Source organism: Nicotiana tomentosiformis, chromosome 3 (assembly GCF_000390325.3).
Source record: "Nicotiana tomentosiformis chromosome 3, ASM39032v3, whole genome shotgun sequence".
NCBI classification, from domain to species: Eukaryota; Viridiplantae; Streptophyta; class Magnoliopsida; order Solanales; family Solanaceae; genus Nicotiana; species Nicotiana tomentosiformis.
Window position 1 is genome coordinate 113,908,931 of NC_090814.1, and position 25,338 is coordinate 113,934,268.

Below are 25,338 nucleotides of genomic sequence, written 5' to 3' on the forward strand. Positions count from 1 at the left end.
TCCTAAAGTCTTCAAATAATCTATATGCAGGTCATGAGTATATTTAAACCTTTTATCACTGGGTATATTGGTGTAAATATCGGGTGGAGTAACCATGTAATATGTATGAGTTACAATTTTTTAATTCAAAAAAAAAAAAAAAAAAAGGCAAAAGTGAAAGAAAAAGAAAAATAACATTGGTTGGATGGGTGAGTCAGAATAAGTGGCACCTTACCGGCCACCATACATATAACGACATAACGTACACGAAACCTATTTTCCACTTCTGTTTCACCTCCATTTCTATATTCTTCTCTCACTGTTCTCTGTATCCAACATTCTAACTACATTAAAAAGAAGAAGTCGCCCAATTTGTCCGAGATTTCTTTGTACATAAGCTGGCATATGAGTAGCGGAGAGGAATTGGGAATTTGAAGAGAACATCGGAATGGTACTTCAGTTAGTTCTTAGACCTCCAGTGGGTCGCCATCTTGTCACAGCTACTCCGCTTGTTCCTAATAAGCCCAATGGATTTTCCAGGTTATGTATTCGGAATTGTGTCACAATGGACCCTCAAAAATCCCAAAAGGTGCTCGCTTTTTAATTGCTGCAATCTGTTTGTTAATTTTCCGGTGGAGAAGTAATCAAGATCCTTCTTTTTAACTTAAAAAACGGTTTTTGTCATGCCTTTTTTGTCTTGTTATTCTAAGTTTAGAGCTCACCCACTGTTGCATTTTTTCTTTAAAGGGGTGAATAGGAAATGAAAGAGGCACCTTTTGGATGGCACCTCTCCATATCACCCTTCCTTTGCCTATAAATTTAGAGGTTTGGCCTCATTTTTGAAATATGAAAAATCTGAAATGATCTCACTCTTTTCTACATTGTTGCATTATTTTCTAAATAAACATAAGTTTCAAGTGTGATTTGCTCTGTTTGTTGAGTTCGCTGAAGTTCTGTGATTTGATGTGCCGCTATCACAGAATAGTTATTACGTTCTATCCTGGGAGGAATTAATCCGTATACCTTGGGCAAAAGTGAGGGGATTAAATTCCTTAACGACACACAAGAAACTTGTGGGCTCGGAATTATTTTCGCATTTTCTGTTCTAAGTTCTATTTTTCTGATTTTCTATTTTCGGACACAGATTACCAACAAGCTTAAGGAATTTAATATATTTTTTTGTGTTCATCTTTTATTCTGAATGACTTGACTTCAAAAGACCTCTTTTGCCTAAAGGATACATCTGTTGGCTTACCTTACAACGTGAGGCAAGCGATGTATCACTTCGATGAAAATAAAGAAAAGAAAAATGTGACAGCAACGCCCAGTTTTGCAACGAGACGCCTCTGTTATCATCAAAGACGATGCAGCAAACAACCAATACATTGTACAGTTTGATATGTCTAAAACATGCAGATGTCATTCGAGGATGGCCATCATTTTGTCTTGAATGATGGAGGCATCACCAAAGAATGCCGGGATTCTTTGTTTTGGTCGTTTAACTAATTATGGAAATTAATTAGTAGTCGGAAATAGAAAAGGAATGGTAATGGCATCACATATTGGGGTTTTGTGTGGGGAAAACAACGCGGATGGACGATCAAAATCTGTACGTTAACCATGGGTTCAAAATTGGACTCACATGTTTATGGAAATACAAAGACTTAGAACATATAATTAATTCTTATAACCATATGTATATGGTTATGACTATAATTTTATTGGGTCCCTCTTAGGACATAAGATTGTTAATTGTATGATTTGGGCTAAGAGGACATCACAGTCACCAATAAGACTGCTATTCTGGTGGTTTGCCACCACTTCCAAGTTGTTGGTAACAAGGGCAATAAGCAACATGAACATCTCAGGGTTGTTTATTTCGCTAGTTGACGAAGAAATGAAGTACCCGAATGAGTTTCTGGTGATTTTAATCTTACAGAAATTACGGCGTAAGTGGTTGGACCCTCTTCTTCGGTTTTTATTATCAAGAGGTGGCAATAAAACCAGGTTCTATTTTCTCTAATCATTCTTTAATTTGTCTACCCTTGTGATTTATGATGTTCAATTTTTTAAATATTGGGTAGATTATTATGATCTTAAAATATATTTTATTTGCATTGCTGTGATGACCGGGAATAACATATGTCTAAAAGTTAATTTTGTTATTCTTTTGAAATCAAATTGTCGGTATACAATTTGGTGGCATGCATGAAAATAAAAGTATATATGGTTGTAAGTATGAATCAAACTTACATTAATATTTAAAATTTGTTTGAGACCATGCAGATGATATTTTATATAGATATACATATGTTAGTTTGATAAGAATAATATATCAAACTGTTGAAATGTTTTGGGGTGCAATGGTTGAGTTGGAAAGCCATTTGAAAAGAAAATTAAAATATACTTGTGATTTTCTACCCTTGTTTTGGAGACTAAAATCCTCATGATTTTTTACTCCCGTTATGGAGACTAAAATCTTCGTGATTTTCTATTCCTGCTTCGAGATTAAAATCTGCGTGATTTTCTACTCGTTCGTTGAGATTAAAGTCTTCGTGACTTTCTACTCATTAGTGGAGATTAAAGTCTAAGTGACTTTCTACTCGGTTTGAAGATTAAAAAAAACTCGCCGTTAATTAGATCCGGTTGTAGTATATATTACTCGGTTGGAAGATTAAAAACTTCATCATTTATTGATTTTGATTGTGTCAGATTGGTTTGAAGATTAAAAACTTCACAATTTATTCTGGCTCTGTCGTGATACAAACAAAAGTTCGTGTGGTTGGCTCTACAAAGTAATAGGGGCGGTGAATGTGAATCTCCTTTTGAATAAATATGTTTGGAATATGGTATTATTCATCAAATGACGGCCCCTCAGTCACTGCAATCTAATGAAATTGCAGAAAGAAAGAATAGAACGTTAAAGGAGATGATGAATCCCTTGCTGATGAGTTCTGATTTATACTAGAACTTGTGGGGGGAAGCTATTGTTACAGCTAACCGAATACTCAATCAAGTTCCCCATAGCAAAACGCAATCCATTCCATATGAAAATGGAAAGGTAGGAAGCCCAACTTAAATATTTTAAAGTGTGGGGGTGCTTAGCTAAAGTACAAGTTCTTAAACTCAAAAGGATAAAGATCGGACCGAAAATTATTGATTGCGTTTTCATAGGATATGCAATAAATAGTAAGGCATATTATTTTCTGGTTCATAAATTAGAAAATCACAACATTCATATTAATACGATAATCGAATAAGATAATGCTGAATTCTTTGATAATATTTATTCGTATAAAAAGGAATGTGAGTCGTCTAGTGAAATATCTAAGCGACCTCGGGAAAAAGCAAAGGAAAGTATACCTAATGAGGTGAATCCAAGACGTAGTAAACGTCAAAGGACAACTACTTCCATTGGATCAGATTTTCTAACATTCTTGTTAGAAAATGAGCATCAAACTTTAAAGAAGTTATGTCTTCCTCGGAAGCACAGCTGTGAAAAGAGGCGGTCAGTAGTGAGATAGAATCCATATAAGTAATCATACTTGGGAATTGGTTGATCTTCCTCCAGGAAATAAACCTACGGATTCTAAGTGGATTTTCAAAAGAAAAATGAAGTCGATGGTGCTATTGACAAATATATGGCAAGGTTAGTTGTCAAAGGGTTTAGACAACGAGAAAGTATTGATTACTTTGACACTTACTCGCTGGTAACGAGGATTACACCTACTGGGGTGTTAATAACGTTAGCCACTGTGTATGGCCTTGAAATCCATCAGATGGATGTGAAGACAACATTCTTAAATGGAGATTTGGAGGAAGAAATTTATATGGAACAACCTGAAGAGTTCGTAGTTCCCGAAAAAAGAAAAGAATGTATGTCAACTTGTTAAGTCACTTTACAGACTAAAACAAGCACCCAAACAATGACATGCGAGATTTGACCAAATAATATTTTGTCAAATAGTTTGAAAATTAATGAGTGTAAACAAATGTGTTTACGTTAAGAATACTCCAAATCATATAGTCATTATTTGATTATATGTGGATGATATGTTGATGAAATATTTAAAATGTGGGGGCTTTTAGCTTATGCATGACAAAAGCTAATGTTAGACTTGATGTCTAGATTATTTAGAAGAATTAAATGATATATTTTTTGGACCTCACAAATCTTTAGTGGATATTGATATGGTAGTCGGTGAATTCATCAGTTGTTCAGTCTTAGTGAAGACTAGTTGATGAAACTACTAATTCGGAAGTTGGTCACGTGCCTTTCTCGAAAGATTATTTTCTTTCTTGAAAATTTATATTGTTTAGTTCTTTTATGAAATGATGTCACTTCGAAGGTTGTGACTTTTTATAGAAAGATACGTATGTACGTTTTTGTATGGACATGACCGTTCATGAACGAATGTATTAATACGTTGGTCTATAATGAGGTGAACCAACCGATGAACATGACCAAAATCCATTGTAAGTTGGATTTGTTTCATGAATGAATGTGCTATAATATGCATATCATATAGAAGTCTGAATAAATATCATACAATTGCTTGAAAATGGCGGAGTGATTACGAAATGTGTTTTATATAAAAAGGTTGTGGCCACAACTGATGCAAATCATTCCAGCTATTGTTATAATATACTAGTGCTACATTAAGTGTAGTCAATAATCTGATATGCAATTGAAAGTCGAGACGTATTAGTCTATGACATAAGGAAGTTCGCATTGCACTTTCATGACAATGAAACGAGTCTTGAACTATACTCAAAATTATGCTTTGCACTACAATAATTATCCCGCGATAATAGAGGGGTATAGTGATGCAAATTAGATCATTGGTTCAACCGATTCTAAACAGTCGGTGGAGGAGCGATGTCTTAGAAATCGTCCAAACAAACGTGCATTGGCCGCTCTACAGTGGCGGCTGAGTTTATAGCCTTAGACAAGGCCGGTGAAGAAGTTGAATGGCTTCTAAAATTTTCTTAAAGATATTTTATTTTGGCCCAAATCGTTGGCACATATATGCATATATTGCGATAGTCAAGCAGCAATAGGAAGGGCTAGGAACATTATGTATAACGGGAAATCTCGTCATATACGACGAAAGCATATAAAACCGTTAGACAACTATTCTCCAGAGGAATTATCATAATTGACTACGCGAAGTCAAGCGATAATGTGTCGGATCCACTTACAAAAGGCCTAACTAGAGAGGTAGTTGAGAGATCATCGAGGGGAATGAGACTATGGCTGAGGACAAGTCCTTGTGGCGGTAACTCTACCTAGAAGACTGGAGATCCCAAGATCTAGGTTCAAGGAGCTCAAACAAAGTCATTAATGACGGTTCAACATTGTCAAATAAAATTTCTTTTTGGTCCATTCTCGTGATGAGACAATGTTCAGTACCAAGAATAAAGCGTTAAGGTTTTTTAGTGGTTTCTAAGTTTGATACGGGGTATATCAAATAGTATATCTACGGGATAACACGTTTAGGAATCATCACCTATGTAAGTGTGAAGTGTAAGCCGCTTCAAGGAGAATTCTGTAAGGCCAGTTCTCTACGCACTTATGAACCAGGTGATGTTCATGGCCGAAACGGACACAACAATGAGAACCAAAGACGGTTAAGAGTTGATTGTGTGACTTATGGTTGTCTAGGTATACACCAAAGTTCGACGATTCAAAGATATCAAATCTACCGATTGACCGAGTATATCCGACATAAGTTCACTACGGAAAGTTCTAAGGGAAACCTACTTATCCAGATGCGATTAATCCTTACTTGCAAATCACACAGTATTTTCATGCATGTTTTTACACATGTCCATTCCCCATTCATGTGGGGGATTGTTGCGTTTTTTCTTTAAAGGGTATGAATGGGAAATGGAAGAGGCACCTTTTGGATTGCACCTCTCCATATCACCCTTCCTTTGTCTATAAATTTAGAGGCTTGGCCTCATTTTTGAAATATGAAAAATCTGAAATGATCTCCCCTCTTTTCTACATTGTTGCATTATTTTCTAAATAAAAGTGTCAAGTGTGATTTGCTCCGTTTGTTGAGTTTGCTGAAGTTCTGTGATTTGAAGTGCCGCTATCACAGAATAGTTATTCCGTTCTATCCTGGGAGGAATTAATCCGTATACCTTGGGCAACAGTGAGGGGATTAAATTTCTTAAGTACACACAAGAAACTTGTGGGCTCGGAATTATTTTCGCATTTTCTGTTCTAAGTTCTATTTTTCTGATTTTCTATTTTCGGACACAGATTACCAGCACCCACGTCAACAAGCCTTTGGAAGAGCAATGTCTTTGGGCTTTTCAGTTGTTGAATAGATAGGAGTGATGTTTGGCTGCTTAGATTTTATGCTTGGTATCTGCTTCAGTTCTTCAAGAAGTCAATTTGCTGATCCTTATTTGCTTTCTTGAGTGAACGACTTTGAGCCTTAACTATAAATTCAACATTGTTAATATGGTAGAGAATTTAGACCATCTTTCACAATGTTACAGTCTTACAGAGTTGAGAGCACTCTAACTAGAAACATGTCATTTAGAAGGAGCTCTTCAACAAGCTAAAGTTTCTCAACCTTTATTGTTCCATCTTATTCTCAGCCTCTTAGGCCCTAAAATTTATATGCAATGATTTTCAGTTGTCTAACGTCTTCGAAAGCATTTGATACAGTGTAGTTTCGGAACTTCTCTTCCACCCCCCACCCCCAAAAAAAAAAAAGCTTAATTCTTTAAGACAATCAATGTCCTGAAATTTTATAAAAATTAATTTTAAGTATTGAAATGTTCTCAAATGAATAAGCGACTCCATGAAAAATTATGAGATCCCTATTAGTTAATTCAACGAGATTAGGGAAATACATATCATGATCTACTGAATGTGATAGCCTCTTTTCATTGAAAACTTATAGTTAAATGCACCTCTTACACAGACAATGCTGTGACTGAATCTGATGGGGCCACATTTCAACTTTGCAGTTAGTGCTGGATGTAAAGGAGAGACTTGAAAGGGAATATACAGATCTCCCAGTGGGAAGGAATGGAAGAGATGATGAGGAAATGATTCTATGGTTCCTGAAGGATCGCAAATTCTCAGTTGAAGATGCTGTTTCCAAGCTGCATAAAGCCATTGTAAATATATCGTTTATTTTACTAGAATCATCATGTTAATTTGACTGTCATACCAGAACTTGATTATTGAAAGGAAAACCTCATGTAGCTTATAGTAAATTATATCGCACAGCATGATATCTGCACCCATAAGGCCTCAGCTATCTTCTTCTTTTTACTGTTTTCTGATTTACTTTTCCTCCTTCCGTCTGGTTTCTGATGGTGGAGAGAATGGACTTACTCTTCCTCTGCCTTTCAGTTGACTTGTTCACTGTGTCAAAAATTTTAAATCCAATTCTCATGAAGTGGCTTAGCTGTACCCAACTTGAAATTTCAAATGCTATATTTACTATACGCTACAGGAGGTTATCTCAATCATAAAACATGGGACACTGGATTGCTAAGATTACTACAATCATTCCATTACCTCATGGTAATGAGAAGAATAGGAATATTGTTCCTCTTGCCTGCCAATTGACTAGCTTCCCTGTGTCAATTCTTCATTTCAATTGTCATGAAATTTCATAGAAGCTGCATCTGAATTGAATATTTGCAATGCAATAATAGTTACTCTAAGCTTCATAAGTAAGAAGGGATATTAACAATGATGTATTTCATATCTTATCAGAGATGGCGTCGTGAATTTGGTGTATCAGACTTGTCAGAAGATTCAGTTAAAAGTATTGCTGAAACCGGAAAAGCATATGTGCATGACTATTTTGATGTCTATGGAAGACCGGTCCTGATAGTGGAAGCATCAAAGCATTTTCCACAGGTAACAATGTAACGCAGCTTATCTTAAAACTAGATTACAAATACTAGGATTATTCACAAATCTTCGTAAGAGAAAAAAGGACAGAGCTTTAGCTGTATTTTTGCCATTTGATTTTCATTCAGAGAACCAAACTTTGGACCCACCTCTATTTGACTGATCAGAATTTCTTAAGTCATACATGCCACATCTCATTGTTTTAGTAAAAACTTGAAGATTTTGTTTTACTGTTTAACTAAAGCAAGTGAAATGGAAGTGTTACTGATGTAAATACGAAGTATGCATTCGTACTTTCTTTTAGTTAATTCAGCGTGAGTGGATTTATCTATCATGAGTCATGACACTTCGACCTTAGCTCGACCTGATCCTTTATTTATTAAAGTGCTTTTTTTTTTCATAATGTCTCCAGTGTTGTACTAATTGAAAAGAGAAAACTTATTTCTCTGCTATAGTTTCTTAAGGAGAAGGGGAGTGTTTTCTAAAACTAGTGATTTTGGGTGGAAAAGCAATAGAATGTTGGAACTGGAGATTTTTTATGAAATGAAGTTTTTCCCTTGTAGATCCTGTTCAGAACTTCTGATGTGTACACTAAATTTTGATGCCACAGAAGCAGGATCCTGATGAAGATGAGAAGTTATGTGTCTTTCTAATTGAGAAGGCATTGAGCAGACTTCCCGCTGGTAAACAAGATATACTTGGTATATTTGATCTGAGAGGGTTTGGAACAGAGAACGCAGATCTTAAGTTCCTTACTTTTATGGTAATGTCCACTGTAGTTGCTCTTTTACATATTTTTGCATGGTTCATCTCTCTGGGTTTTAGCTTAGGATGATTTGATTCATAAGGTTTTCTATCTTCGTTTTATTTCTTCTTTTGTGAATAAACTCATAAGGTACTTATAATATTGTCTTTGTCAAGTAAAACTAAATTTTGTTGATGCTGATACATCATGAAACTTTATGCTTGAAAGCTTCTGCTTGAAAAATACTTAATGCTGTTGCTCTTGGTGCTTCTTCTAACATAACACCCTCGAAAACCAGCTTCTTTTCATTTTCACAATAATTCTGTCAAGTGGGTCGATAACAGGTGTATAGATGACTTGCTAATGTCATCTTCTCTACCCTCTCGTTGTGTTTACTATATAGTTTAAAATTTTCAGCAGATCTTGAACAGTTTAAAATTGCGTGCTAATTTTTCTTTAATCATTTTGGCACAGTTTGATGTATTCTACTACTATTATCCAAGACGGTTGGGTCAAGTTCTTTTTGTTGATGCTCCTTTTGTCTTCAAACCATTGTGGCAGCTTGTCAAACCTGTGCTGAAGTCATACGCTTCATTGGTAAGACTTCCGTGCTATTAATTAAGGAGTTATATCTTTTCTGACTTATCATATACTATATTGTTCTGTTTGAGTCATGGCTTATATCCAAAAGCTCGACTTATATTCTCACTTTATAGTAAACCATAGTTCATTATGATTTTATTTGAAGAGTTACACAAGGTTTTGAAGATATTCCCCTTTTGAACAGCTCTTCATGGTTGCTACTAATGCCCGTGTTTAGACGGACACACTGAGATAGTCTATTTACTGCCTCTAACCTCACTTTTCATGTCTGCTACATCTGTTTTTACCCTTATACAGTGAGCCTCTTGCTAAAGCAGCATTTAAATATCCATATGATTTGGCGCCTTCGATGCATTATTCTTCAGTTTCTCTTATTTTTCAGTGAATACTTATCTCTGTCATTCGAATCTTTTATGCTTTACCACTAATAAATTGGACAAGATAAGAAATGACCATCTCAAAATATGATTACATAATCTTCATCATGTCTAGGCAGAATAAAAATAGTTATATTTTCTCAGCTGATTTGATATGCTATCATCTTACACTCTGTATGTGCAATTTGAAAGGTGAGATTTTGTTCAGCGAAGGATGTCAGAGAGGAGTATTTTACAGAAGAGACAGTCCCAGCTAGTTTTAGAAAATGAAGACATGAGCACCTGGTACACCAAATCTTTGATATACGCAAGAATAGAAAAGATGAATCTTGATATAAAGAAGTTTCGGCCAAGATAACGATGACAAGCTCAATGATGGAAAGGACTAATGAGGTTATCGGATTATAGTCTTTTCATATTTGCATGAATGAGAAAGTCACTTTTCTCCGAAGCCCTGTGTTAGAGTTAGGACCATTTACAACAGCTACGATGTATCAAACTAAAAGATCATACAATGTACTTGGTTTTATCCGTATACAATAAAGCAAGATGCCCCCAAGCTGGCTTTGATTCAACAGTAAAAGTTTTACAATTCAAATGTGTGGTGGGTGCACATCACTAGTTGGAATCTTGATTTGGATCAAGTATAGTATTCAAGTGGAGAAGCTTAGAGGGATGGACTCATTGGTTATCACTTATCAAAAGGAAAAAGTTAATGCAATGACATCTTTAGGCAAAGGAACTTGTGTGTCCTCGTTTATATCTAAGCAAATCTATTATCACGCTCTTATTAGAGTCATTCTGTTGTTCTTTCTACTCCATAAGATTTAGCTTGACTTCAAATTCTTCAGTTTTTTAACAGAAAATTACTTTTAACTCCTTAAGTTTCAAGAATATAACCAATATACTGTAATTCTTTTCCAGACAAATCTTTCCATCTCAAATTAAAGTTTCATATTTCCTCTTAAGGCCATTGGGAAATGGTGCAACCTTTTATAAAACAAAAAAATAGTATTCAACGTTGTATGATAAAACTCTTTGCTTTGCTTATCCTATGCCTAAAAAAAAAGGAATTAGTAGTAAAATCGTCTCTTGCATGTTTTTTTTTTAATAATAACTAAGTCATTGATCTTTCAACGTTCTTTCCAATGTTTGCACGAAGACCCTCAATTGTGCAGAAACAGCCAATTTAAGGACAAAATGCACCAGGAAACTGCTTGATGAAATTTTAGTACAATATTGACGAAGATTAAACTTTAGGGGTTAAATCATAAATCCAGAAATTGTAAACCGATGCATTTAGGTCCTGAGTGAAATTTCCTCGAAAGAAGCTGATAAATCAAGTTTACCTTCCTGCAACAAAATGGAAAAGTCAAGCTTGAGGAATGCTTTAGTAATAATCCTATCGGCGATAACTATTGCATCTTCAACGGATTTGTGCAAGGCGATCGAATCACCAGAGTATACAGTGGTCCACTCAGAATCAGATTTTGAGATCAGACGTTACAGGGAGTCGGTATGGATGACGGCACCCGTCAACGAAATCTCCTTCGAAAAAGCCACCAGAGATGGTTTTCACAGGTACCCCCTTTCTAAATTTTTTTTAATTGTTTATTAAATGGCTAATTTTTACTGGTTACGACAATTGAAGTTACCTATTTAGCTAACTTATTGAGGGTTAACAATCTTTCCCCTTTTCTTCTTCGCCTAATTTTGTATACAAATTTTCCTTGTGGACTTTACTGTTAGAATAAATAGACTCCTTATAAGTTTGGAAGTATCTATTGGAAAGGAAAAAAGAGATTTTTGTGGGCGTTGCATGTGTCAAAATGGAAGTATCTAATCAAGAATACATTTTTCTTTCACTAGCAAGCTCTGGCAAGTTTTAGTATGAGAGGTATATGAGCCTCTTATTGGCAGATAAGCACTATAGACTACTGAGGTCTTTTGATGTCAATTTGACTTTTAGATTCTCTTCTAAACACATGTGCTGCTACAGATCTATTTCTCTGAACCGGTTACTTAATAATACATGCTAAATAGAAATTGCCACCTAATCACCAAAGAATATTTGCTTCTAGTAAATGCTAGCAGAGTTAGGTTTGTTGCTCTGCTAATGGTGTATGAAGATTTAGAGACGTTCTTTTAATTAGCATTACTCAGTTTTGGTTGCAAATACAGTTGTACTGACCAATGCACAAGAACTCGCGCAGTCTAGAAGTCAATCAGCTATGCCTCAATCTCAAGTGGTTTGGATCAGCAATATAAATACTCTGTATTAATTATGTTCTATTGAGGTATCGTGTCTAGGTGAATACGTCTCAACAACTGTAGTATTCAGAGGATCTAGCATAATTTAACTATTTTTAAGCTGGCAAACGACCTCCACATCCCTCCTACTTTATCTAAGTTTGGGACTGGCTATGATTAGGGGGTGGCAAATGAGCTGTTTGGGTTGTATTTGGGCTGGTCAAGATGGGCTGCCATATTAAATGGGTCATTGCCCAACCCTGCCCAAAGTTCACTTGGGTTAAGATGGGCTCGGTCAAGATGAGCTAAATAATGGGTTGTAACCCAACCCGCCCAAATTGACCCAAATCTTTGCAATATTCTCAACCTTTAAAACAAGCATATATAAAAATTAACTTATGTTTTGAAATAAATGTCAATTCATGCCAAATAATTTCTTTCCCCAATTTGGATTTAGAATTTTATTTGATAGTTCTTCATCTTATAATACTAACAAAGATCAGAATAATAAAAAAGTTGTAAAATTAGACCTTCCCACCCACCCCAACCCACCTCTCACCACCTCAACTCTCACCTCACCCTAAATAGAAATATTATTTAGAGTACTTTCTTTTAATGTTGTAGATATAGTATTTTCTTTTTCATTTCAACAAAATGAATATTTTCTTTTTATGATGTAGAAAGTTCTTTCATTTCAATAAAATAAGTACTTTTTTTTTCATGATGCAGAAAAAGTATTTTCTTTTCATGTTGAAGAAAAAGTATTTTCTTTTCATGTTGAAGAAAAAGTATTTTCTTTTAATGTTGTAGATAGAGTATTTTCTTTTTCATTTCAACAAAATAAAATTTTCTTTTTATGATGTAGAAAAAGTATTTTCTTTCATTTCAATTAAATAAGTACTTCTTTTTCATGATATAGAAAAAGTATTTTCTTTTGTTTTAACAAAAAAAGTACTTTCTTTTCATGATGTAGAAAAAATATTTTCTTTTGTTTTAACAAAAAGAATACTTTCTTTTCATGATGTAGAAAAATTATTTTCTTTTGTTTCAACAAAAAGAGTAATTTCTTTTTATGATGTAGAAAAAATATTTTCTTTTTCACAAAATGAATACGTTCTTTTCTTGTTGTAGAAAAAGTATTTTCTTTCATTTCAATAAAATGAGTACTTTCTTTATGAGGATATCAATCAAACATGGGAAAATTAGAAAATATTTTAGAACTCTAAGATTGAGCATTTCCATGGGTCAAGGTTGGGCATCCTCATGGGTCCATTTGGGCTGATGATTTTTGATGGGTTAACTTGGGCTAGTCCAAAACAGCCCATTTGCAAAATCATTCTAGCCCAAACCCATTAAAGTTTGGGCGGGTTGGGCGGGTCAAATGGGCTTGGGTTAGTTTTGCCACCCCTAGCTATGATATTAGCAGAGTTCAAGTTTGTGTAAATGAATTGAAAGCTTACATTTGAATTTCTTATGTGTTCCCTCAATTTCGTACAGATTGTTCCAGTTCATCCAAGGTGCAAATTTGAACTTTTCTCGTATTTATATGACAAAGCCAGTTTTGACGAGCATTGTCCCAGGAGCTGGTCCTCTTCACTCATCAGCGTACTTTGTTAAACTGTACTTACCTGTGAAGTTCCAAACTGATCCACCCCTTCCCCTTCCGGAATTGAACCTTCAACCTGATCCATGGACTAGTCATTGCATTGCTGTTAGGAAGTTTTCAGGATTTGCAAGAGATGGCAATATCGTTAAAGAAGCTCAGAAACTGGCATTGAGCTTGAGTAGATCTCCATGGGCAAACTCCACTGCTTCTACAAGTGAATATGCTTACTCTATAGCGCAGTATAATTCTCCCTTCCGGATCATTGGGCGTGTCAATGAAGTTTGGGTTGATGTCACTGGATCTAGAGCAAGTGGTTGTGAATCCAATCTAGTTGCTGCATACTGATTTTGAGCGTGAGCTTGAAACTTATTCGATCGTTGTTGTAAGTCTCCCTTATAGAGACCAGAGAGGCGTGAAAGGTTGCTTCTTATGTACATATTGAATTAAAAAAATAACATGAATCCAAACGACAGATGATGATGCTATGTTCTGTATATTTGGCACTTCTATTATGGTTTAATGGAACTGTGATCAATTCTGCAAAAAAATGAGTGGATAACCGTAATTCCCTTGATACAGAACTTTGGCATTACCATGCGTGTTATTCTTGTTCTTCATCCCAAAATGTTTATCTGATTTGACTTTCTCCGCTCAAGCTTGGCTTTAGTCAAAATCATTTCCGGGGATTGAATTTCACAATTTTTTTAAAGACAAACTAGAACCTTAATAGACAGAGTTATCGGGTAGCTAGTGCTTGTGGGAGGTAGCAGATATCTTGTGGAATACCACGGTTATATTAGAAGAAGAAAAAAGATAAATTACGTAGAGAGTATTATAATATAGAAAATTTTCTAAACGGGTATATATTTAGTTAAGGACGTGTTTAACTTTTGTTCAATTTGGTCTTTGAAAAATCAAAATAAATACATAAATAAATTAATATAGGTAGAGGGTGAGTAGCAAAACAAGTGTGGGAGTAAATCTGCCTAACAAAGGTCTTCAGGGAATCAGGGTCATAACAGATAAGTTGGGAACAATGTTTATCTAACACGGGGCGAGGCATAAGCCATGAGGCGCAAGCCCCATGAGTATTTAATTTTTTATATTTTATAAATTAATAAAATAAATATATAAATATCAAGAAGGTTCGAAAAAACTAAAAAAAGTTCTGAAGAACGAAACATTTAAAATCTTCGCCTACGGTCATGATTAAAGCACAATAAACAACTTCACATCAATATTCGAAGTGTGAGGGTTCAAAATCATCCCTCTGTGCTAGTTGAATCACGAATGATTGTTCATGATAATCATTAAATTGTTCGAGAATGGATAATACAATTCAAGATTGATCTCTCAAACATTTGAAACCAATCCAAATCTGTCAAATTCAAGATCAAGAAATCAAATAATTGGAGAATTTAACCGTCATCATTTCTTGGTATCAAATATTATAATTTGTCACTATTATCCTTGTCTTTACGTTCTAAGGCATAGAAATTAGTGATGCAATATTATCCAGATTAAATTCCCAACTTATTACCAATAAACCTCATTTTTATTCTAACTTGTCAAAATTTAAAAAGTCGTTCTTATAGTGAAAAGATTCTCAAAATTCACCTAATCTAAATCGTGTTGGTACGTATATGCTCAATTCACCAAGGGAGGATATGAAATGCCTTTGGGCTTTTCAGTTGTTGAAAAGATAGGAGTGATGTTTGACTGCTTAGATTTTATGCTTGGTATCTGCTTCAGTTCTTCAAGAAGTCAATATGCTGATCCTTTATTTGCTTTCTTGAGTGAACGACTTGAACCTTAACTATCTATTCAACATTAGCCTTTTTGGCCAAGCCGGAGAAATCAGCTTATTTTGATAAGTGTTTTTTTTAAAAGTGCTTTTGAAAAAAGTACTTTTGGAGAGAAACAGTTTGTGTTTGGCTAATCACTTTAAAAAACACTTTTGAGCAATAATTTGTATTTGGCCAAACTTTTCAGAAAGTGCTTTTAAGTATCAAATTACGAATAAGGACATGAATAGATTTACTTAATAGTTAATATTATATGTAAATAAATAATCTTAAAAATTTGTTATTACAGTCAATAATTAAATCTTTTCATTTTATTTAAGTAAAATATGAAAAAAAAAATTAAAAGTACTTAATTCTTTTAATATAAATTAAATATATTAAAAATCATTCAACAAATCTAAAAGCATTCACTCCTAAAGTCACTGTATATTAGAAAGTTATCCTAAAAACAATAAGAAATATTTATACATTAATATCCTAAAGAAATATTTATACATTAATATCCTAAGTATTAGGTTTAACGGTTATTTTGGTATATACTATATTTTGTTAAGGGTATTTTTGGTAAGAAGAAAAGTCAAAACTGCTTCTGTTTCTGCTTCTGCTTTTGGGAAGAAGCTATTTTTTTCTGCTTCTCAAAAACTGCTTCTGTTTCTTCCCAAAAGCACTTTTTTTCCCAAAAAAGCTTGGCCAAATACTTTAAGCTAGGAAAAAAAAGTACTTTTGAGAAGAAAAAAAAACACTTTTGGCCTCTTGAGAAGCAGGGGCGGCTCAATGGTAAAGCCACTCAAGCAACTGCTTGAGGCCCCACATCTAGGGGGAGCCCAAAATTTTCTGATACTGTATTAAATAGTTGTATTTGTATTTGATGAATATTTTAAAAAATATTTAGTATATAAAAAAAAAGTATATCTTTCATAAACAAGGAAACTATGAGACCAATATAGATAATTTGGGAATAAGAATAGTAACTTAAGTGTGAATATAATATGTCTTGCCTCCTTTATATATTATTATTATTATCACAGGCCCACGTTACTTTTATTACTCTCTTTAAACTGATTTTTACTTAATCTTTTATATTTCTTTTAGCCTTTCCAAACTTATAAGTCCACTGTCTCATAAAATATTCTGTCAAATATGATAGTAGAAAGCAATTGCGAACTCTTTTTTTGTCAAGCTTTCCCGGAATTGCACCAAAAATATTGAAACAACAAAAGTAATATCAAATTATTTATGACTATTTGTTAAACCAGGTTCAATTGTTCTATACTTTTCTTATTACTTTGCATCTAAATTTTTTTATTTTTTGATATCTTTTGTTTGTAAGTATATGTATTATCTTTTTTAATTTATTAGGATTTTAATATGTCAACAAGAAAATATGAATCCGCATATTAAAAATGCCAAAAAAAAGAGAGAAGAATTGAAACTTTAATACAATCCCCAAAATAGGAAGAATTTATGGTAGATAAACAAATCACTAATATAATTGAGGTAGAAGAGAATGAAATCCAAGAAGAAGAAGAAGTTGGTGAGAGTTTAACAAAAATCTTATAGAAAATCAGGAAATCCTAAAAGAATTGAATAATAATCTTAGAAAGTAGAAATATATATAATCCTAGTTAAGAAATCGATTATAAATAAATTATTAAAAATTTTACATCTCAAAAAGCTAGAAAAATTAACTTCAAAATAAAAATTTTATTAAATGAGTTTTTTAAATATGAAAAAACTTAGGCCCCTCGTTGAAGTTTGGCTTTAGGCCCCGGATACCGTTGAGCCGCCCCTGTTGAGAAGCTTGGCCAAACAGGCTATAATAGTGTGCTAGAGAATTTAGAGCAGCTTTCACAATGTTACAGAGTTAAGAGTACTAATTACTACAAACATGTCATCTTAGAAGGAGCTCTTCAACAAGCTTAAGTTTCTCAACCTTTATTGTTCCAACTTATTCTCGGCCTCTTAGGCTATAAAATCTCTATGCAATTATTTTCAGTTGTCTAACGTCTTCGAAAGCATTTGGTACACTGTGGTTTGGGAACTTCTCTTTTCCTCCTCCTTCCCCCTTATATAACTTTAATTCTATTTTATAAAATTCGATTTGAAGTATAGAAATGTTGTCAAATGAATAAGCGGCTCCATGAAACATTATGAGATCCCTATTAGCTAATTCAATGAGATTAGGGAAATACATATCATGATCTACTGAATGTGATAGGATAAGGAACCTCTTTTCATAGTTAAATGCTAGAAACTATGTTCGCTCAGTTCATCTCATGAGACCATGTATGCACTTCTTACATATTGTTTGCATGGTTCATCTCTCTGGGTTTAGCTTAGGATGATTTGATTCATAAGGTTTTCTATCTTCTTTTTATTTCTTCTTTTGTGAATAAACTATGCGGATACTTATAATATTGCCTTTGTCAAGTAAGTGATGCTGATACATCATGAAACTTTATGCTTGAAAAATACTTAATGATGTTGCTCTTGGTGCCTCTTCTAACATAACACCCTCGAAAACCAGCTACTTCTTGATTTTCACAATAATTCTGTCAAGTGGGTCGATAACAGGCCTATAGATGACTTGCTACCTTCTCATTGTGTTTACTATATAGGATTTAGCAATTTTCATCAGATCTTGAACAGTTTAAAATTGCGTGCTAATTTTTCTTTAATCATTTTGGCACAGTTTGATGTATTCTACTACTATTATCCAAGACGGTTGGGTCAAGTTCTTTTTGTTGATGCTCCTTTTGTCTTCAAACCATTGTGGCAGCTTGTCAAATTAAACCTGTGCTCAAGTCATACGCTTCATTGGTAAGACTTCCGTGCAATTAATTAAGGAGTTATATCTTTTCTGACTTATCATATACTATATTGTTCTGTTTGAGTCATGGCTTGTATCCAAAAGCTCGACTTATATTCTCACTTTATAGTAAACCATAGTTCACTATGATTTTATTTGAAGAGTTACACAAGGTTTTGAAGATATTCCCCTTTTGAACAGCTCTTCATGGTTGCTACTAATGCCTGTGTTTAGACGGACACACTGAGATAGTCTATTTACTGCCTCTAACCTCACTTTTCATGTCTGCTACATCTGTTTTTACCCGGAGCATAGCGAGAGCTTAGTGCACCGGGCTGCACTATATCTGTTTTTTTAACCCTTATACAGTGAGCCTCTAGGCTAAAGCAGCATTTAAATATCCATATGATTTAGCGCCTTCGATGCATTATTCTTCAGTTTCTCTTATTTTCCAGCTCATGATTATTTAGTTCTGTCGTCTGAACCTTTTATGTTTTGCCACTAATGAATTGGGCAACATAAGAAATGACCATCTCAAAATCTGATTACATAATCTTCATCATGTCTAGGCAGAAAAAAAATAGTTCTATTTTCTCAGCTGTTTTGATATGTTATCATCTTACACTCTGTATGTGCAATTTGAAAGGTGAGATTTTGCTCAGCGAAGGATGTCAGAGAGGAGTATTTTACAGAAGAGACAGTCCCAGCTAGTTTTAGAAAATGAAGACGAGCACTTGGTACACCAAAACTTTGATATACGCAAGAATAGAAAAGACTGATTCTTGATATAAACCTAGCTTCGGCCAAGATAACGATGACAAGCTCAATGATGGAAAGGACTAATGAAGTTATCGGATTCTAGTCTTTTCAAATTTACATGAATGAGAAAGTCACTTTTCTCCGAAGCCTTGTGTTAGATTAGGACCATTTACAACAGCAATGATGTACCAAAACAAAAAAAGCGCGCACAATGTGCATGGTTTGATGCATATACAATAGACCTATGATGTCCCTAAGGATTTGATTCAACGGTAAAAGTTTTATAATTCAAATGTGCGAGCCAGAATTTAAAGTTTATGAGTTTTGAAATTATTATTGAACTCATAGCTCGTTTAATTACTGTGTTCGTAATTAAATATTTATACATATTTAGCGAATTTCTTAATACAAATACAGGGCCTAAAGAAAAGCTATTGAGTTCGCCCAAACCCATATTTGCTTCTCTAGCTCCGTCTCTAGTGGGTGCACGTGAGGCCTTGAATCAAGTATAGTATTCAAGTGGAGAAGCTTAGAGGTTACGACTCATTATCCACCTAGTTTCCAAACTGTAAAAAGAGGATTTATTGGTTTCCAAAGGGAAAAAAGTTATAAATGCAATGACATCTTAAGGGAAAGGAACTTGTGTGTCATAGTTTACAACTAAGCAAATGTATTCTCACGCTCTTAGAGCCACTGTTGTTTTTACTCCATAAGGTTTGGCTTGCCTCAAAATTCTCTAATTCAGCGCGTTTCGTCATGAATATAACCAATAATGTAAATTTTTTCCTGATGAAAAGGCTTCTTTCCATCTCAAATTGAAGTTTCAAAATAGTGCTCTCTTTTATAAAAACACTAGAAATTATCGAAACTCTTACCGTCTGCTATGTGTAACAACATTAACAATCATAAACAGATACATAATAGATACCGGTCCCAGTCAAGGATCAAAGTCATTAGTACTGGTCTAAGGTTTCCCAACAGAGGAAGAAGAAGCCAGCGACAAATTGTTAATCCTCTCAAGCGCAAGAATGAGAGCTTGGGTACCGAAATTGCCTTCACCATGAGCTTTAAGGGAGAGATAGAGCTGTTGAGCCAACGCCAGCCCAGGCAAAGCAAGGCCCATGTTCTGGCATTCCCTCAAACATATCCCCAAATCCTTTACAAAATGATTCACATAAAATCCAGGTTCAAAATCCCTACTAAGTATCCTGCTCCCATACAAGTCTAAAGATTTTGAGCCAGCAGCCCCTGTTGAAATCGCATTCAGATATATATTCAAATCCAAACCAGCCTTATGGGCGTAAATTAAACCCTCGCATAGTCCCACCATAGTCGAAGCAATAACTACTTGGTTTCCCAGTTTTGTGAACTGCCCTTTTCCAGGGGCACCCATGTAATAAACTCTGCCCAGAAGCTGAAACAACGGGTTAAGCCTTAAGATTACGGATTCTTCTCCACCAGCGAAGATGGATAAAGCAGCATTCCGAGCTCCACGATCTCCTCCGGAGACGGGGGCGTCGACGGCGGAGCAGCCAGCGGCAGAGGCGGCGGAGTAAATTTCAACAGCCAGGGAAGGCTCCGAAGTAGTCATGTCGATGATGACACCACCGGGACGCAGACCGGAAAGAGCACCGGTGTTTGAGTCGAGGATGACGTGGCGAACGTCGGAAGGGTAGCCAACGATAGAGAAAACGACATCGGATTGGGAAGCGACGGCCTTTGGAGAGTCAACCCAGTGAGCTCCCATGGAGATCAGTTCCTGGGCCTTGGATGGTGTACGGGTGAAAACCGTGAAGGTGTAACCGGCGTTAATCAGATGGGCGCACATAGAGCGGCCCATTACACCGGTACCGATCCATCCCAGACGAGTATTGGACGGGTTAATGGCCTCGGTGGTGGCTGTTTCCATAGTACGGTGGAGATGGGTGTTAGTGCCGGCGGAGATGGTGAAATTCGCCTGAGGCACGTAACAGTGGAACTGATGGTTGGGAAGTAAACGGAGGAGCCGCATGAATCTCATCTTTGGTTCTCTGGCTTATCTTGTAGAAGAAAATGATCAAATTGGTCCTTTATGTATTGGGTTGCTTTCAGTTTGGTCCTTTATGTACTGGGGGCTGTTTCATTATGGTCCTCTATATTTATGTATGTGAAGAATAGGCACATATGGTCCTAAACCCTAAAACTCATAGAATTTTCAAAAATTTAGTGTGAACTTTAAGGGATCATTTGGTTGGTAGGATAAGGGATAGTAATTTTGAGAGTAGATGCGAGATTATTCTATCTCGCATTTGGTTGAATTTTTTTATTTCGAGATTAGCGATCTCAAAATTAATTTATATCACAATTGTGATATTATTCTATCTCACATTAAGGGTGGAACAATAACCCCGGGATTACTTAATCCACAGATAAAATACTACGATGACAAAGATACCCTTTTCAAGGCTCATCCTCTAGTCCTTTAAGAAATTTAAGGTTAAATTTAAAAATAAAAGTTTATCCCATCTTATTCAGTATACACCAAACACATGTTTTATATTATAGCCTGTAGTAGTCCAATGAACCAAATAGCTATCAAAAAATTATACCCACTAAATATTTCAGCCACTATTTAATCCTCGTAATTTATTTTTGTCATTATAATCTTGGGATAACTGATTCCCCTACTAAACGACCTCTAACACTTAGTCCACGTGCACCTCACATTAGTTTGGAAAATAACTAGAAATAGCGGACTCAATTCATCAGGAACTAGAAGGACGGCATCTCTCTCATAAAAAAGGGAAGACACCAGACCGCCTGTGCATTTTGTCTCGCCCTAAATGGAAAAGATCTCTTAGTTACGCTGCGCCCGACCAGAGTCCTCACGTCCGCTTTTCTCCGTAGGGAAGGAGGACCTACTGAATAAGTCTTCAATCAATCGTAGGCGGATGAGAAAATTGATTTGCCCTTTTCATCTGGTGTTCATTGTCGAATCGGACGCTTAACCCCGCCCCAAACTACGGGGGAAGTCACACTTTAACTTGCTGCCTTGACAATCTTTGTGATCTAAACCTTTTCTCCAAAACTCGACAAAGAGGAAAAGTGTGTGTGATTTGTTGTAGAACTATTCCTTGATATTTCTCTACAACACTTTATTATTTATGTGAAAAAGGGCCAAAATTATCCATGGACTATTGGAATTAGTATAATAATACCCTCTGTCCATATATATATACGCACTAGTCTTAATGTACGTGTTTTGCGCGTGTATCATACATTTATGAATATATAATTTTGAAAATATCTCTCTATCTCTCTTATATATACTATATAATGTGTTTGAGTTATAAAATATATATATTTTTTAAGTAATATGCCTAACATATGTCCTCGAATGCCTTATTATTATTGTTTTTTGGTATTGCCTCCGCGAATATTGAGTTAATAGTTTATAAGAAATAATGTATAAAAAAAATACAAGGAGTTTTCATTCTTTAGAATGAATGAAGAAAAATTATTTTGTCTTCGACTTTTTTATCCTTAGTGCTTCAAGTTTGCACTTAACCAATTTGATATAATCGATTTTGCTCTATCCCTAATTTCTCTTTTCGCCAATATTTTTCTCATGGAAATAAATTTATGTACCATATGAGTTTTATCAATTTGAAAATTAAATGTTCATATATGAATAGTTTTACAAAGAAGTTAATTGATTTTTTTTTGCTATTAGTTATAAAAACTTAATTATTTATTTTTTGAAAAAAGTAATTTATTTTTATTGAAATTCTTAGTATTAACTCATCCGAAATTTTAAATATTTAACTGTAATTATTTTATCGAATAAAAATTATTTTCAAAGGGTAAAATATCCTCTAATAGTTTACTTTGGACCATTGTATTTGTAGAATCATTAATGTTATTGACTTTTGTCAACCAGGTCTCTCTATCTCTCCTTTAAACTCTGAAATATTTCTTACTATAAGTTCAATATTATTAATGATAATAAAATTATCATGTAACTTTAGAGTTATGTTAGGTAATTCTTTGTCTGGACAAATTTTCTTATTCCTTATTTTCTTTCTTGAGTTTGAGAAGGATACACTTTTAAAGATCTTGAGGTTTAAACTCTACATCACTAAAATTAGTGTTATTGACTCTTGTCAACCACATCTCTCTATCTCTCGTTTAAACTCTGAAATATTTTTTATTATTAGTTCAATATTATTAATAATAAAAATTATCATGTAACTTTAGAGTTATGTTAGTTAATTCTCTGTTTAGACAAATTTTCTTATTCCCTATTTTCTTTCTTGAGTTTGAGAAGGATACACTTTTAAAGACCGTGAGGTTTAAACTTTACATCACTAAATGGGGCAACTTGGTAAGTAGTATATTTTAAAAATATTTATAAAGTTTAAAATATTGGGCTAGGAATTATATATATATATATATATATATATATATATATATATATATATATATATTGAGTTATACATATTAGGTGTTTTTACCTAGTTCAAATAAAAAAAGCATTAATGATCAAAATATTTTAAATTTCCAACTCCTAAATATTAGGATTTCAAATTTCTAAATATTTTATTAAAAAACCTAAATAAAATTTTAGTCCAATGTGAAATCAACACTAATTAAAAAGTTTGTCGTTTTTTGTTTTCTTGTTCTTTATTATATCTAAACTCATTTCCCTCATTTGAAATGATGATATAATAATTTTGATTGGATTTTTCAATCGAAGTAGAAGACAATATATCTTGATGTTCTCGATCATTCTTTAATTCAAAGAAAATTATTAAAATATGTGCAACTTAGTTCGGTGATATTCAATATTCACGATTGTTATTAGATCTTGATAAATAAGGAATTGAATTTAAATTTTCTATTTTCTTCTTTGGACATGAATTTGATTAAAGATTTATTTTATGCAATATAAATAAGAAAATAATTCATATAAGTTAAAATTTTATTCAATTTTGAATTTCTAAATATTAGAAGTTCCTCCAAATAGTTCAAACAAATAAAGATTAATAGCAAAATTTTAGTTAATTTTAAAATTATAATGTTCGAAACATAATTAAATAATAATAATTAATATCTAACATAAAATATAACGTATGTGTTATCCATCACTAATGATTATATAATCTATATATTAAAAAAATCAAATTTATACATCAGCTTAAACTCTTTGTGCACGTGTAAAAAATTTGGATTAACACTACTCACATAATCCAAAAAAATAATCGACAAAAAATTGGATATTGAAAACATATTAATGATTCGTACGTGTTCAATCCTAAAAACTTAATACGAAGACAAAAAATTGCGAAAAGCTTTCGTTACAATTCCAAATGTGTTTATACTTGTAAACATAAAAGGGTCAAATTTGAGGAAAATAGGTACACGATTCAAAAAAGGAAAAAATATTTATAAGTATATTTTACTCAATTTAGATTCCTAAATGTTAGGAGTTTCTAGATAGCTTAAATAAAGAAAGATTTAATTGTATACGGTTAAAACTGCGCCCACCCGATTTTACTGTATGACCGAGACCCGGAGTTTGCATCGAAGGACGACTCTGAAGTGGATCGGATCGAGGCACGAAAACAAGGTGCCGAGATTGAAATTCGAGGCACCTGCCAAGATCGAGGCCAGCAACAATCGAGACCAAACAAGACAAGCATCGAGCAATACCGAAGATAGCGTAATAACGGCAAAGCGAGATATCCGTGACTGGTCAAAGATCATGGCAGAAATCTCGGAACGGATCGAATCAAGAACGATTGTTTAGTTAATCATGAGATTTCCTTCTGTAATTAGAATTGTACCATATATATAATTCTTCTACTGTATAAATGGGGGTTCTAACCATTTATAGGGGATGGATAAAAAAAGCGATTTAATTTTCTTTCTCGCACACACTCTTGTTCTTCAGTTTATTGTGTTTCTATTGTCCTTGCATCAATCAGTTCGAGGGTACTCTAACTCAAGGGTTGAGTTATACTCAAATACTTGTTTGATTTACTTTATTATATAATTCTATCGTTAATCTTCATATATTTCAATTGGTATTAAGTAAAATCATGTATCCTTAAACCCACATTATAAGTTTAATTGTTATCCAATTTTAAGGGTAAACATTAATAAATTAAAGTTAGCTTATTTTAAAGTCTTAAATATCATGTATGTAATTAACTTTCAATTACAATCTTGCCCAATATAAAGTCTATTTTTAAAGGGTAAAAAATGCTAACGACATTTCGCTAAGGGCCGTGTATAAGAAGTTATTCCGGACATTTATATTTCCCTTGTTTTAATGCCTAAAAAACTAAAACTAAAGAGCATAAAACCATCTCTAGCATGATCCTCTGATGATTATTAAATCATAGATCTTTCAAAATTCTTTCCAATATTATTTGCACAAAGATATTCAATTTTACAGAAACAATCAATTCAAGGAGCAAAGTGCACCAGGAAACTGCTTGACGAAAATTCTAGTGGACATATTGACCAAAGA

The 25,338-nt window shown here is 34.0% G+C and overlaps 3 protein-coding genes and 1 long non-coding RNA gene across 5 annotated transcripts; 3 read left to right on the forward strand and 1 right to left on the reverse strand.

The window, feature by feature from the left end:
- The first annotated feature begins 233 nt into the window (after positions 1–233).
- On the forward strand, positions 234–10,170 carry LOC104115775 (uncharacterized). Of its 2 annotated transcripts, none has more exons than XM_009626473.4 (6): positions 234–568; positions 6,970–7,122; positions 7,730–7,876; positions 8,481–8,633; positions 9,090–9,212; positions 9,788–10,170. In XM_009626473.4, the coding sequence occupies exons 1-6, from the start codon at positions 428–430 to the stop codon at positions 9,863–9,865; spliced, it is 795 nt and encodes a 264-aa protein (XP_009624768.1). In that variant the 5' UTR covers positions 234–427; the 3' UTR covers positions 9,866–10,170. The 2 variants fall into 2 exon arrangements, with proteins under 2 accessions (XP_009624768.1, XP_009624771.1); XM_009626476.4 differs by lacking the exon at positions 234–568 and adding an exon at positions 745–804.
- A 774-nt stretch (positions 10,171–10,944) lies between these two features.
- Positions 10,945–14,150, forward strand: LOC104115776 (uncharacterized). The gene is made up of 2 exons (XM_009626477.4): positions 10,945–11,176; positions 13,343–14,150. Exons 1-2 carry the CDS (start codon positions 10,959–10,961, stop codon positions 13,794–13,796), a joined length of 672 nt encoding a protein of 223 aa, XP_009624772.1. The 5' UTR covers positions 10,945–10,958; the 3' UTR covers positions 13,797–14,150.
- A 3,665-nt stretch (positions 14,151–17,815) lies between these two features.
- Positions 17,816–18,943, forward strand: LOC117281340 (uncharacterized). The gene is made up of 2 exons (XR_004511954.2): positions 17,816–18,076; positions 18,712–18,943. It is a non-coding gene; the product is annotated as an uncharacterized lncRNA (long non-coding RNA).
- Positions 18,944–19,639: 696 nt separating this feature from the next.
- On the reverse strand, positions 19,640–20,870 carry LOC104115774 (probable 3-hydroxyisobutyrate dehydrogenase-like 1, mitochondrial). Its single transcript, XM_009626472.3, has one exon. The coding sequence runs from the start codon at positions 20,842–20,844 to the stop codon at positions 19,789–19,791; it is 1,056 nt and encodes a 351-aa protein (XP_009624767.1). The 5' UTR covers positions 20,845–20,870; the 3' UTR covers positions 19,640–19,788.
- Positions 20,871–25,338: the final 4,468 nt, after the last annotated feature.